We start from the raw sequence: 15647 nt of genomic DNA on the forward strand, positions 1-15647 counted from the left end.
CTTAGAAGTGGTTGAGTCAAGTCTGCACCAAGAAGAGCTCGTGCAGACGTTTTTTCTTCGGAAAAACAAACAGTCTGCGTGTGATAATGTCTGCACGTGATCTGCGCGACGCAGACAGAAAAACTTGCGCAAAACTTTTCAGAAAAAACAAACAACCCCTAATTACTTCAATAATCAATGCTAAAAATTTATAAAATACAAATCCAAAAACCAAACTTTATAACAAAACAAAAGATCACATAAATCTAACTTAAACTTTTAAGATGACAAATTTCTAAAAGTGGGTAATCTCCCATTACATTCCAATCCAACCAGTACTCCCATAGGAAAGAGAAAGTTGTGAAATTTTTAACTTCAAACTCCCAAAGCGGATTCTTGAACTTCTTCACACACGATTTGGGGTTTTAGGTCTCAATCCATTCCAGCCTGTATAACTTCTTCCCCAACCCTTTCATCGCTTCTTAGGTAAAGTTCATCAATCACATCGCTTCAACAACTTTAATCTTGTCTTTTGTCATGTAGGTTTTGTTTATTATTGTGTTCTTGGTGTGTATTTACAGTTTGTTGGTTCCTGAATTTGGGTTTTAGTAAAGGGTTGTGTAACCTCAATATATGTGTTTGAAAAAGGGTATACAGATTTTCATTCAACTCATATGATTTAATTGATGTGGTGAAGATGGTGTTTTTTGATGATTTAAATCCATGGTGGCATGGGTGTGTTAGAATTTGAAACCCTAGTTTTTGTTTTGTCAGAGGATTGATATTGGATGCATTAGGTTTTTTTTATAGATGACTAGCATGAATCTGGGTTAGATGTGTAAGATGGCTGGGGGGGGGGGTAATTACAGGAGAAACTTACGAAAAGTAATCGATTTCGGGTTTTTAATTCAAAGAGAAAATGAAGAAATCAAAGAAAGAGTAGTTAGTTATGAGTTCTTATTTTTTATTTTTTCGAACACAATTTAGGCGTTGCATATATCTTGTTAACAGAAGCTTAAGTACCTAGAAAAAGGATCGATGAAGAAGAAAGGGGAAAAAGCCCGTAAAAGACAAGGGTAGTGGAGTGTTTGGTGGTTTGATGGGATTCATGTTTTTTTTTTTTAATTCGTGCTGATCTTTTGATATGGTTTGCTGGAATGATTGTTATGTGTAACATGGAAAATGCTTACAATTGCTGATCTGAACTTGTGCCTATATCAAGATTATGCTTCTTGCAAATCATTAGAAACCAATTACTGTAAAAATCGTTGTCATTCATTAATATGTGTATCAGTTTCGATGTTTTTTGTGTGACTTACAGTTAATCAAATAGCATGCACTTGGGAATTGTGTTTTTTTAAGAAGAGGGCTAAGTAGTTAATGCGGTAAAATATCGGATATCGGTCAAGGACCGATATTCGAGATATCGGTTATCGCGGTGGGATATCGGTAATTTTAATATCATGCTAAATTTATATATATAGCAATTTAACACTAACAATTGTAACAAGTAAGAACTGACTAAGACTTAAAACACTAACATTTAACAGTAACAATTAAGACTTAAAACACTAATAGCAGCAATAAGAATTAAGAAGAAAAATGAACGGTAGAAATAAGAAGAATGGTACTGATATCGGGAAAATAGGTGATTTATCGATCAAATATCGGTCGAATATCGGACAATATCGATGATTATCGGTACCGATATTCTGACCAATATTTTGTACCGCTATCTCGGTAGGGGACCGATAACCGATATATCACTGATATATCGGTTGATATATCAGGATATTAACTACATAGTAAGAGGGTAGAATTTGCTGTGCATTCACTAAGTATTATATATAGACGTCTTCAAATAGTAATAAGACTGTGGTTCTGTGACCAAAATAAAGTGCCTTAATCCATTGCTATAAAAGAATTTTTTATATGTAACTTCACAAGAATATTGATGAATTGTTTATGTAAAGTTGCAAAATCTAGTAGATATATACTAAGAAAGAGCGAATACTCAGAAAAGGAATCCATGTGTAGGATGAGGGAACTCATGGAAAAGGGTACAGAGCATCTGGGTTTTTTAAGCTTTTGATGCAAAGCTTTAGAATCAAGTTTCAAAGAAGGCGATTTCATTTGAAAAACTTTAGGCTACGAGTTCATTTTTTTGATATGATTTGTACGGTTAATTATGTGGTTTGAAATTCAAACAAGCCCATATGGATAAGGGGCTGGATCACACATGTTAGTGTTAAATGTGGCTCAGTGGCTATGGTGTTGACGAGGCTGTTTAGAAGTATAGATGCTCAAGGGCTCTAAGAAAGTGGATGCATGCTTAAAAGATTATGACGTGAATGGGCTGCACCGTTGACCTTTCATTAAGAATTTTTAATCTCATCATTGTCATATCCAAAACGCAAGGAGATTATGATCCAACCGATGTGATGCAGTCATGCAGATGGTGTTATTGATGTTTGGAATCCATGGTAGCATGGCGGTTTTAGATTAGTAAACCCTAATTTTTGTTCTGTCAGATAAGTGTTATTGAATGTGTTAGGGTTACTGTGGGCGAGTAGCATGAATATGGGATAGAAGAGTAGATACCTAGGGAGGTAATTACAGTTACAGGAGAAACTTACGGAAAGTTGACAAGTAATCGAATTTTGTTTTTTTTAGATTAAAGAAAAATTGAAGGTGCAGGATAAAAATCAAAGAAGAGTGTAGTTAGTTTGTTTATTGGTTCTTTTCAAATTGATTTTTTTAATTTTCTTTGAACAGAATTTAGGTGTTGCGTAGATCTTGTTTAAAGAAGCTCAAATAGCTAAGAAGGGATCAATGAAGAAGAAAGGGAAAAACCCTTAAAGATAGGGTAGTGGAGTGTTTGGTGGTTTGATGAGATTTGTGTTTTTTTTTTCTTCGTGCTGATCTTTTGATGTAATAGCTTCTTGCAAATCTTTAGAAAACCGATTTACCATAGTCACATGGTTCGCGGTACGGGAATGTGGTACAGGATCGCAATTCGCTAGGTCCCTAAAATCCGGTACGAAGGGGGTTAGGCTCATTTCGGATCGTTTCGGTACGATGTACCATATCATGCGGTACGATGTACCAATTAAACTAAGTGCTATTATTTTGGATCATATTTCATAAGTAACTTCAAACTTCAAATTTCAAAACAGATTACATAACTTGAAACCTTAAAAGAGATAAACGATAAAGTCACAAAGAAGTTCTAAAAAAGACATGACAAAATAAAACTAAGAAATTAGTCCAGCCTTGGTTTTTTTCCTTTGTCATTGTTTTTATCTTCATCCTTCTCCAAATCTTCCCACAGTTCCATGTCTTCAAGCGTTGAGTATTCCAAGTTAGTTGATTCGTTGAGCATGTGAATTTAGAATCAAGATTGGGGGGATTTTTTAAAAATAGAGACTTTCCAAATTCTGTCTGACTTTCCATCTTTTTTTTTGGTTTGACGTTCCATGTTATTTGTATACACGTTCCGAATTCACGCAAATCGCGATCCCAATAGCAAACAATACGATTGAATCTATGAGTTGGGAACACAAATTATAAATTTGAAATCGCGATCCGGGTCAATCCGGGATCGCGAACGTACCGCGAATGGGATCGTGCGAACTGGATCGTAGATCATGGGTGATCTGGCGAATTATGTGACTATGCGATTTACTTTAAAATCATGGTAGGGTAGGACCTGCATGTGCATTTGCTTGAAGTAATATTTATAGACGTCTTCAATTAGTTTCAAGGTTGTGATATTGTTGGTTGTGACCAAAACAAAGTGCTTTTAATTCCATTGTTATAACAAAATATTTATATGAAACTTCACAAAAATTTTGATTAGTTAATGTGAACTTGCAATATCTGATTATCTGGTAGATCTATGCTAAATAAGAACACATACCCAGAAAAGGAATCCTTGTTTAGGATGAGGGAACTTATAAAAAAGGTTATGGAGCATCTGGTTTTTTAAGTTTGATCGTGTTGTATGATGCACGGTTGCTAACATGAATTTCTAGTATCGCACCTGGAGTTTGAGTTATGATGATCTATTTGAGTTTCTGTCATCTCATAAGTTTTACAAACAGTCTTAAATCCAACTTGATGTAACGTTTTAGAATCAAGTGTTAAAGAAGGCGAATTCATTTGAAAACTTTTAGACTATGGAATCACTTTGGATACGATTCGTATGGTTAATTATGTGGTTTGAACTTTGTATTTGGTGAAACCAACATGATGGCGTTGTGCGAAATTAGGGAAGGCACATTTGGGCTAGATGTGAACTTCAGTTGAAAAAAATATATATCGTAAGAATCATATGGATCATGTATAGTTTTCAGTACGGTAAACTGGTAAAGTTTTGTTATCATCATCATCATCATCATACAGTTCATACTCAGTAAATCCCGCCAATAGCAAAGCAAAGGTAGGGTCTGAGGAGGGTAAGATGTAGACAACCTTACCTCTACCCCGTAGGAATAGAGAGGCTGCTTCCAGTGAGACCACCGGCTCGATAGTAGTTTTGCATCAAGACTTGGACATAAGGCACATAACGCTCAGCAATCGGGACAAAGACCGATTAGTGCATGTACCCTTTTGTCTTTCAGCTATCAACGCCACCACATGATGCCTGATTAACCGTCCTTATCTTTTAACGTTATTTTCACGAAATTAGTAAAATAACGTTAAAATTAGTGCACTTTCACTTTTGCCCCTCGATGGCCCACACATATATACATTATATGCGCATACCGCAAGTGGGGCGTAAAGTTTTGTTATCAATAGGATCAAAGAAAGAGTGTAATTGGTTTGTTCTTTTTATTTCTTTTCAATGAGTTTTTTTCTTAGAACAGAACTTAGGTGTCTCGGAGATCTTTGTTAGAAGAAGCCCAAATAGAATAATACTGAAATACGTAGAAAAGTGATCATTAAAGAAGAAAGGAAAAACCCTAAAAGATACGGTAGTTGAGTGTTTGCTTGTTTGTTGGCATTTGTGTATATTTTTCTTCGTGTTGAACGTTTGATGCAATAGGTTTGTTGGAATGAATGTTATATGTAAGATGGAATATATACCGTCAAGTGTTTATCTGAGCTTGTTTTTGTTCATACATGTGCATAATTTAAGATTAAGCTTCTTGCAAATCATCACAAACCAATTACCGTAAAAGACGTTGTCAGTTATTCGTTTGTGTATCAGTTTTGCTGTTATTTGTGCATTTACTTAAAGTAGTGTTTATAGATGTTTTCAGTCAGTTTTGTGGTTGTGCTATTCTAATTTATGAATTTTGATTAGTTAACTAGGTTTAAAGAAGTTCGCCGCGTTGTGGCGAATTTCTTTTGTTATTTAGTCTGTGTTTACATGTGTTTTGAAATCACTACGAGCGTGTTGCGAACGGAACTGTTGACAGGAATAAAAAGAAAATGTAGAAAAAACACTAAAAGATAACCGAAAGAAAATCAACAAAAAAGTTGTATGTTAACGATGTTGTTCGTATGAAACTCGTGGTCAGAGATGAGCAAATTGTTCTGGGTACCGGTACCAAATTTGCCGAACCGAAAGATCTTAAGTACCAATTCGGTACCGACTTTTGGCGTTCCTGGTACCGGTTCACTACCGTTTTTTACCTTCATATACCGGTACCGTAATCGGTATTTTTGGTATCAGTAGGCACCGAGCTCATCCCTACCCCTGAAACTAAAAAAAGAAAAAATTAAAAGTTGAAGAAAATCAACAAAAAAAAGTTGTATGATACCATTGTTCGTACGGTAACCGTGATCAGGGATGAGCAAATGGTACTGGGTAGCAGCACTGAATTTCCCGAACCAAAAGGTTTCCAATATCAATTCGGCACCAACTTTTGGCGTTTTTTGTATTAGTGCCGGTTTTTACCTTCATGTACTGATACCGAACAGGACCGTCCCGGTATTTTCGATACTAGTACTGGTTGACACCAAGCTTATCCCAACCCTGATATTAAAAAAGGATTATTAAATTTAAAAAGTAAAAAAAACTATTAGTATAATATTAAAATAATTAAAAATATTAAAAAAAACTATATATTATTATAATATTAAAATCACTATTCATTTCACTTGGTTTATTAATATATAGTAATATATAGTAATAGTAATAGTAATAATAATAATATATAGTAATGTAAAATTTTGTTATAATAGACTTTTTTTATGTGAAACTTCACAAGTATTTTGATTAGTCAATGTAAACTTTTGTTTCTCTCTGTGGATGATATTTGAATTTCTTTGTGTTTAGGTTCCATCTGGCTACAATCGGACATCGAACTTACAAAGCTACTAATTCCAAAAACACATGTTAATGAATCAAATTGATCGGTCTTAATGTCTTGTACCTCCTCATAGTTTCGGTGATGATGTTGATACGTTCGCTTCCTACTTCCATCGACGATCACGGGAAGCAAGAAAGCTCATGCGTTTGGCTCCCGGTCAATGAATCATGGCATGAATCCGCAAATCCGGTTCCCGTAACCAAACACAACGATAACGATAATACGTTATGGTCTCGGAACGTATTAAGTTCTTCCCAGTTATCAACCGGAGCTAACATGTCGGAAACATCTACGCTTAATCATGTATACAAGAGGAGAATGACTCAAAGGAAGTGTACTCTTGTATACAAACGAAGAAAGGTTCAACTCGATAGTTCAAAATCAGGATCCGTTGACGGGGAGATTATCGAATCGAATATCGATCTTGGTTCCGCTTCCTTGAAACAACAAATGGATGATGTCGGTGAGTGTTCATCGTCAAGTGTAGCGATCGTGGATGGAACGAGTTCATGCTTCTCGTTTCTTAAACAATACGGAGTGCTTGAACGACGTGTTTCTACGAAGAAACCGACAAGTTCGGATAATAACGTTTGGTGCTTGAAGGCTTGTAAAGTGTGTGATCGGGTAACAAAGACGTTAAAAATGCTGATTTGTGATCTTTGTGAAGAACCGGTTCATATGTCCTGTTGCAACCCTGTTATAAAGAAGGTACCAGTTGGTGACTGGTTTTGTAATTCTTGTTCGAGAACGAAACTTAAGAAAATGGAGTCGATTTCCGGCAGATTGTCGGAAAATTCTTTAGGTCCGATAGCATCTATGTTGAGAGATTCTAGTGACGGATTTAGATCGAATGTTCGTATTGGTGAAGATTTTCAAGCAGAGGTTCCTGATTGGTCTGGCCCGATAACGGAGTATGTTTTTTCTCATATGCATTTTGATTTTAAGGGTTGCAGTTTTTAACTCGAGTATTTTATATGGGTCGATTTGGGTTGTGTTTTATTTCAAATGGGTCAAATGGTTCAAAGTCGTCTAAATGCAAGTTGCCTGCTATTTAGTTTCTACTCAAAGATCTGATGCGGCCAGTCAACCTCTACTAAAAATGACCCATTATAAACTGACCCGTTTTGACTCATTACCGGATTGCCCATTCTATATGCATCTGGACAGTTACTGGTCCAAATGGGTTTAGTTGGGCCGGGTTGGCTCGTAACAATTTTTTTTTGTCATTTTTTTGAAAAATCAATGTATTATTTACAAAAAGCCACATATTTTTTTTTTAATATTAAAGCGATCTAGGAGGTTCTGAAAATTTGAAAACACTCACTTGGGCAGGTCAACCAATTTGACACTATGGAGATAAAATACAACCCAAATCGACCCATGTCCGGCAAAATGGGTCGAAGTTGTCACATGTGGTTGGTAGTGTTAAGTGTTAACCGCACTAGAAGTAGGAGGTGGAAGCAAAAACATAAGGGCCTTAGTATGTTGAATGATGGAATGATCGTATAAGCGAGTTTTGATATATAAAGGGAAACTAATAGGAGACCTTCATCTATCTCTTGAGTATAGGCAACTTTCTTGTTGTTACAACCCTTGGCGAAGCACCGATTTTTCGATCGTAGTGTTAATTTTACCGAAAATTTCCAGTTTTTTATTTGTAGTGTAAAAGATTGGATTTTTAAGAGTCCGCCCCCCACATATTTGGATTTTGAGAGTTTCGCCCCCACTGTTCAAGCTCCGCCACTGGTTTATAACAACTGACATTATTTTATGTTGTAGAGGTGACTAAACGGGGTTGGGTTGAGTATGGGGTCAAAGTGGGTCGGGTTGGTTGATCTGTTAACGCTTCCTTGTCCAGTTTATCAATAATTTATGAATAATTGATGTGATAAATATCATTACTTTACTCCTAAATATTCGAGCCGGGGGTCTCGGAAGCAGCCTCTCTATTCCTATGGGGTAGAGGTAAGGCTGTCTACATCTTACCCTCCTCAGACCCTACCTTAGCTTTGCTATTGGTGGGATTTACCGAGTATGATGATGATGACTTTACTCCTAAATATTAATGATCCAGTGGGGCCATGGTTTTTACTCACAAACCCATAAGGTCAGTGATGAAAACTATGCCAACATATTCAAAAGTTTTGGTCATTCATCAATAGAACAAAGTATTTTGATTCTGAGTCGACCCGTTTGCGTTTCCGGGTGTATACTTTTACTGGATTCGTATCAGATTCCCTTGTATCAGCAGAAACATATTTGCATGACATCAAATAAATGCATACATTGCTTCCACATGTACGAATTCCGTTTGGATTCCTTTCTCTAGTTATGTTTGACATACCTGAAAACCCTATCCAGTTGGGATCATTTCTCACTGATTTCTTACATGTACCACAGCAGGACTAAATGCATTGAATAAGTTAAACTTACCTCGACACTTGTTGTAGAATCCGTTTCTCTCTGTTTGATTAGCTCAATGCTTCATTGAGTTCTCCACTATTAATTAAAATCCCAAATTCTCTTTTTTGATCATTTGAAGTCTTTGAAAACCGGTAGTCGACTGTCGTTCATCATCATACTCAGTGAATCCCACCAATAGCAAAGCTAAGGTAGGGTCTGAGGAGGGTAGATCTCATAGGAATAGAGAGGCTGCTTCCAGTAAGACCCCCGACTCGATTGTAGTTTTGTATCAAGCCGACCTAAGACACATAACACTCAAACAATCGGGACAGAGACTGATTGGTGCATGTACCCCTGTGTCTTTTAGCTATCAACGTCACCACATGATGCATGATTAACCATCCGCCGCTTTTCACGTTATTTTCACAAAATTAGTAAAATAACGTTAAAGTTAGTACCATTTCACTTTTGCCCCCCGAGCGCCCACACATATATACATTATATGTGCACACCGCAAGCGGGGCATCTTAAACTATTCGAAGTACATGTTATGTATAGCTCTGATACTAAATGCGAATTCGAATAAATCGTAATGAACTAATGATATACCTTAGTTTTGTAAGATGATTCCCTAGTTTCTTTCTGTGTTTTAGCGTAAATGTAGAAAAAAATGTAAGAGTTCCTTTTATAAATAAGGTGCAGTGCAATTTACTATGCTTAAATTGACTTTCGGTGATTGTCAAGGGTCAACCCATTTGACCGGATCCCTTTCTAGCAATAATATTTGTTTGTTACATGTTTGACCCATTAAGGGTCACAACACCATTTCAATGAACCCAGCCCGCAAGCATCTTACGTGTTGATCAACTCACATAACATGAATAGTTCTCTTCTTAATTTCACCAAATAAATATTCTATCGTATCTTTATCCCCTAAAAGTATCTTATCTTGATGCAGTGACCTTGATGATTATCTAAAACTTATGGAAGTAAGTCTTTTGGAGTGTGCTAGCTATCAAGTAAGATTTTTTAATAGATCATTCATTATTCATTATTTTTTGTTTGGCAGTGGTGTACATTTTTTTTATAAGATAATATTGTGCATAATCATTGCAGGAATGTGCTACCAGAAAACTTTCAAAACTCAGTTCTATTGGAAACTGGCTTCAATGTCGAGAAGTCGTAAATGGTGTTGATGGGTCTGTTTGCGGAAAATGGCGCAGGTGATCCTTTGAGTCTTTTAGAGCGTATTTATTAGTGGGGATAATTAAATAAACCTGTAACTTTCATTATGCCGGTGGTTAAACCTTTTTTTTTTTTTGGCAAATATCGATTAAGTCCCTTTCTATGCAGTTAATATCGGTCATATCGGCCCCTTAGTAAAATATCGGTGTCAAATATCGGACAAAATATCGGTACCGATATTATCGGCGATCTTGACCTATATAACGGATATATCACCGATATTTGACCGATATATCACTGATATATCACTGAATTATTGGTGTTAAATTGCTATATATATAAATTCTGCATTATATTAAAATTACCGATATCCCACCGAGATAACCTATATTTCAGATATCGGTCCTTGACCGATATCCGATAATTTATCGCATTAACTGCATAGGTCCCTTTACTTCCCTTTTGTAGTGGTTTAGTCCCTATTTTTGTAATCTAATTCAAACCGATATAAGTTACCGATCAAACACTGCTATCAAAATACTTTTCCAACATTGAAAAAAGAGTAAATTACAAGTTTTGTCCTTTATGTTTACACCAAATTACAGGCGCTGTCCTTTAGTGGAAAAGTTGACGAGTTTTGTACTTTATGTTTTAAAATCTTACACGGTTTGTCCTTTGAGCCTAACTCAGTCAGATTTTTTGGTTAAGTATGGTCATGTGCCTTGCACATGAGGGCATATTTGTCATTTCACCTCCGAAGGACCATTGTGTAAAACAATTTATATTAGAAGGATGATTGTGTAAAATTTAAAAAAGAAGATATATAAAATGAAAAATCTGCACATGCTCTCTCTCTCCTCTCCTCTCTCTTCTCCTCTCTCTCTTCTGAGATGGCGTGGTGGGGTTCCTACGAGTCGAACATGACCTGACAACGGCTATGGAAGATTTGGGGACTTATGTTTTTGCTGCTTCCGCCTTTCTCGCTACCCTTTGTGTAGGTATTTTTTATTTCAAAAAAAAAAAACACTTGCTTTTGAATAATCAGTTTGTGTTTTCTGTGAAAGATTTAATGTTTTTTGTTGTGTTCTCCTCAACATTTACAAGGATGCCTATATTGATTAAGTATAATGGATAGGCATGAATGTTAATCCAAAAAGGATGTGAAGAAATCGAAAGTTGAATTTCACATTGAGGTGGTACAGAAACAGAAGCCAGATAAGAATTATATGGAGGATTTGATATAAGATTTGATAGAGGAATTGATATGGGGTGGTGTAGTGTGGCAGCAGGTGGTGGTGAGGGTAGGAGCTTGCCCTAGATCCGGCGAAGTTATAGGTGCGGCGGGGGAGGTTGCGGGTGCAGGGGGAGCGGTGACGGACGGCAGGTGCAGGGGGAGCGGTGACGGACGTCGGGTTGCAGGGAAAGGCAGTCAGGAAGGGGTGGTGGTGATGGTGGGTACGGTGGTGATGGTTGGTGCAGTAGGGTGGGGGTGGCGGCGGTGAAGGCTGAGGTGCGGTTGGTGGCGGCGGTGAAGGCTGAGGTGTGGTGGGTGACGGCGGTCAAGGTTATGGGGTGTTGGTGGTGGGTTGAGAGAGATTAGAGAGAGACTGGATTGTGTGGTGATTGGTGGGTTACACAGAAAGAGAAAGAAAAAAGAGATTAGATATTTTTTCCAATTTTATAGACACGGTCCCTCAATAATAAATCTTTACAAAATAATCCCTGAGAAGGTGAAATGACAAGTATGTCCTCATGTGTTAGGCACATGACCATACTTAACCAAAAAATCTGACTGAGTTAGGCTTAAAGGACAAACCGTGCAAGATTTTGAAACATAAAGTACAAAACTCGTCAACTTTTGCATTAAAGGACAGCGACTGTAATTTGGTGTAAACATAAAGGACAAAACTTGTAATTTACTCTTGAAAAAATGTTAAGGGACAGAACAGTTGTGATAAAAGAGTTTACGGGTTGGCTTGTCAAAATTATCAAAGCTACATGTTTATGACTTTATTACTTATTCTATTATTAACACTATTTGTTATGCAAAAACCTCCCAATTTGTTTATTCAGAAAATTAGACCACTAATTGTTTATAAAAAGAACTTGATAAATGTTCTTATCTCTGATAAAATGTATATGTCCAAGATACTTCTTTTTAAAGGGCGTTTTTTTTTAATTAATAGACATTTAAGATCATAATCTCAGGGCTCCTCTTTTTGAAGTTCAAACTGATGATTGGGAGTGTTTCAGCTCTGTTCTCTGGGATCCAACGCATGCTGATTGTGCTGTCCCGCAGGTATGTTTTTGTTGCAGCCTTTTGTGTCTTTTGCTGCCAACTGTATGCGTACCCCCCCCCCCCCCTCCCCCCCCCCAAAAAAAAAAGTCAAAAGTGGATAATAGTTGATTGTTATATATTTAGGATAACAATGCGCTCCGATGCGTATGCACACTCATCACGTATGAGAGGCGTTATTTAAAAAGTTATTTATAGATACTAGTTAAACAACTAGTTATCATAATTCATAAAATGCTGAAAACTTTTTACTTTTTTTTTGCCAGACAGACTACACATAAAAGGTGACCTATTTTTAAATTTTGTCGTCTTAAAATCACTCATCTTAAAACAGTTTCTAAAATTGTAACAGTGAAACCAATCAGAAGTCATTTTTGCTACCTTTTAAAAGTTGTGTAAAAAGGCGACATAATGTTACAATATGGTTTTGTAAGTTGTAACACAAGCCATGTTTTAAATCTTTTTTGTTGAACATGGACATGTTTGTATATAAACTTTTCATTATCATGATATGTATATATAATTATATATATTATATCAACAAAAATGTTTACATTATTCTTTTTTGAACAACAAACTTACATCCATTCACCTTAGGCACATCTTGGATTCACTAGGCCAAAATGCCATGTTGGTATATTTTCATTAATAAAAGCGTATTTGTAAGTACCCATATATCAAAACCAATTGTCAGAAAACACTCACATTTTAATAAAGAGGTTTTAGGAAAAATATAATCATATTCTAAGAACTCATTTTTGATTGTGATGTTTTTAAGTAATAACATTTAGGATACGAATTAACATATAACGGAAAAGAAGTAGAAAATACTAGAGTAAGGAAAGACGGAGGGCGGTAAGGGCATTGGTGTAATTATGTGGGGGAAGATAAAAAGGAATTTTTTATTTGTAGTATTTTAAACGGGCCGACCCAAACGCATCTTGGGGTCAACCAGGTATTGACCCGCCTAGGCGTTGTATCTTTTATGCGATCAATGGAAATCACTAAAGACTACATGGTATTTCTCAAAAGCTGACCTCATATGGTGAACCGATTGGAAATCACTACCAAAACTAGATCAACTTGATATTCCCTCAAATGTAAGGAACTTGTATGTGGTGTAACAATGCATAAGGTAATGAAAAGAAGGTTAATAACAACAGTTTTTAATAAAAAATATACCGATAATTTTTTTTCATCGCATATCTTATTATGGGAGACATTTCTATGTGCACAAACACGTGTCTGTTGTTATTGTGGATTCATGTGCCTTCCTTTTGGTGAAGCTCCAAATTTTCTAAAATTTGAACTTTGTTAGAATTCGAATTCTTTGCTTCGAAACACGCTGATATTTGTTTTTTTTTTTTTACGGTTTTTCAGGAGCTTGATACTGATCAAGTTCTAAAGCAGCTGAAGTATATAGAAATGGTATGTTTTTGGCATTCTGCGTCGACCATATTAAAGATATTAATCTCGACTCTTTTACTTACGAACGAGTCATTCGGCATTGCCCATAGACCATAGTATAGCAACAGATGAAATGGGTCAAAAGTTGGTCAACTCAAGAGTATATTTTATGTAGAATAACGATATATTTTTATACGTTTTGTGCCCAACAATCCTATGAAGAATATGATGGTGACATCACTATATACTTGCAACGATTGTTGGGCACAAGGGGCACATCTTTTCAGAAACAGTCTTGTGTTGAGAATTGCGAGAACCGCATAAAGCACTTGTACGTAGCGCATTGATGATTTAATGAGATAGCGTCTTCTGGATTTTACACATAAAGCAAAAGGTACAAGTGCTTTATGCGGTTCACGCAATTCTGAACATAATTATAGTTCTAAAATGAACGCTCAATAGTATAAATTTTGTAATCATATCTGACACATTAATCATCATAAACAACCATGCTGTATAAAATTAACATTTTTGGACAAAAAGTGTTGCGGGTCAATGCAACCCATTTCGACAGGTACAAAAAACCACTCCTTTTTGATCAATCACCCGCCCTGCCCATTTGACCTGCAAATTTTGTCATATGTACTTGTTAATAATGAGAAATACTATAAAATATCATCCGAATTTTTTATGTACAAAATTGACCCCCGTCTTTAAATCACACATCGAGTTTCTTAAGCCGTTTATGTCAAGAACATGCTAATCATCCATTTGGTGTCTAAATTTATTAGTTTTATTGTTTTGAATCATTCAATATGAAATTCTCAATGCACACATTTTGTGTGCCATGTAGTTGAGGCCGCGGCTTTCTGCAAAAAGGTGGAAATTGGGGGTTAACAAGCATGTGGATCGTAACGAGCATACCGAGGATCCAAGAAATACACAAAAATCATAGGTTTCGTGCATCAAATACATTTATGCATATATTGTAGATTTTGGTTAAAGTTTACTGAGCAAGAATTTTGTGACAGCATTTTGGCAGTGATGTCTTCTCAGAGAATGTGTTACATGGTTAATATTAAAAAATGCTAACAAATAGTCTTTTTATTTGATAATTACTTCTTTATCTCTTTTCTTGTGATGGCACTTATTTTAAAAGAATTTAAACCGAGTTGTATAAACACTTATACATATTGTTTGCTTAAATGGGATACATAAGACAGTTATGTTATCATATAACCATTTATATGCGGTTATTATGGTTTTCTACTTGAAAGCGGTCTTTCTCTAAGTAGAGTAGATATACAGTTCTTACACTTTTCTACTTAAAAATGAAATGACTTGATGTTGGAGTATATTTTAAATTTACATTATTTTTTTCTGAAAAACACAATTTTTATGACCTTTATAACTGTATTTTTATACTGCTTTTTATTTTAGAAATTTCTAGTTTTGAAAATAAAACTTACATTGTAAAAATAAGTTTACCACATATTTAAAAGATATTGTGAAATGAATCATGTTCTACAACTTTTCAATTTTGAATAGTTAAAACAGGTTAAGAATACGTAGATTTAAGTATATAGTAATTTATAAATATATGTTTGAAACTATTTGTATAATCAAAGTTTAGTTGTTTTTTTAAATAATTCATTTTTTTCTAACCCAGACACACCAAGTATCATTGTTGACTTGCAATGAAAATTGGATGTTGACACATATAATGCTAATAAAAGAGATTTAAATAATCAGCTTTTTGGTTTTCATATTTAACCTGTATTAATAATAGGTCATGCTTAGGATGGCATGTTGAACCCGTTGAGTTAAACATGTTGATTCACTAACCTGTTTATGACACATTTTTTTTTTTTTTGAACGGCAAATTTGGATCACTGACGGACCACTGAAGTATCATCGTGCCACCAGCAGAACCACCCGATCATATCCATCTCCACTAGGCAATAATGCCTATACACCAATTCAGGAGGAAACCCAATACATCTGGGAAAAACCCCCTTTGTGGGAATCGAACTCATGACCTAATGGTCATAAGTCTT

At 35.7% G+C, this 15647-nt stretch overlaps 1 protein-coding gene across 1 annotated transcript; it reads left to right on the forward strand.

Moving 5' to 3' along the window:
- The first annotated feature begins 273 nt into the window (after nt 1-273).
- LOC110877505 lies at nt 274-14716 on the forward strand. The gene is made up of 7 exons (XM_022125655.1): nt 274-465; nt 6266-7210; nt 9661-9721; nt 9819-9925; nt 12096-12186; nt 13564-13611; nt 14444-14716. The coding sequence occupies exons 2-7, from the start codon at nt 6381-6383 to the stop codon at nt 14543-14545; spliced, it is 1239 nt and encodes a 412-aa protein (XP_021981347.1). The 5' UTR covers nt 274-465; nt 6266-6380; the 3' UTR covers nt 14546-14716.
- Nucleotides 14717-15647: the final 931 nt, after the last annotated feature.

Source organism: Helianthus annuus, chromosome 9 (genome assembly GCF_002127325.2).
Source record: "Helianthus annuus cultivar XRQ/B chromosome 9, HanXRQr2.0-SUNRISE, whole genome shotgun sequence".
Lineage (NCBI taxonomy): Eukaryota > Viridiplantae > Streptophyta > Magnoliopsida > Asterales > Asteraceae > Helianthus > Helianthus annuus.

Coding starts and splice junctions, on each gene's coding strand:
- LOC110877505 (XM_022125655.1), top strand. CDS start 6,381: ATGATGTTGATACGTTCGCTTCCTACTTCCATCGACGATCACGGGAAG. Junction 12,187..13,563: donor CTGATTGTGCTGTCCCGCAG/GTATGTTTTTGT, acceptor ACGGTTTTTCAG/GAGCTTGATACTGATCAAGT. Junction 13,612..14,443: donor AGCTGAAGTATATAGAAATG/GTATGTTTTTGG, acceptor TGTGCCATGTAG/TTGAGGCCGCGGCTTTCTGC.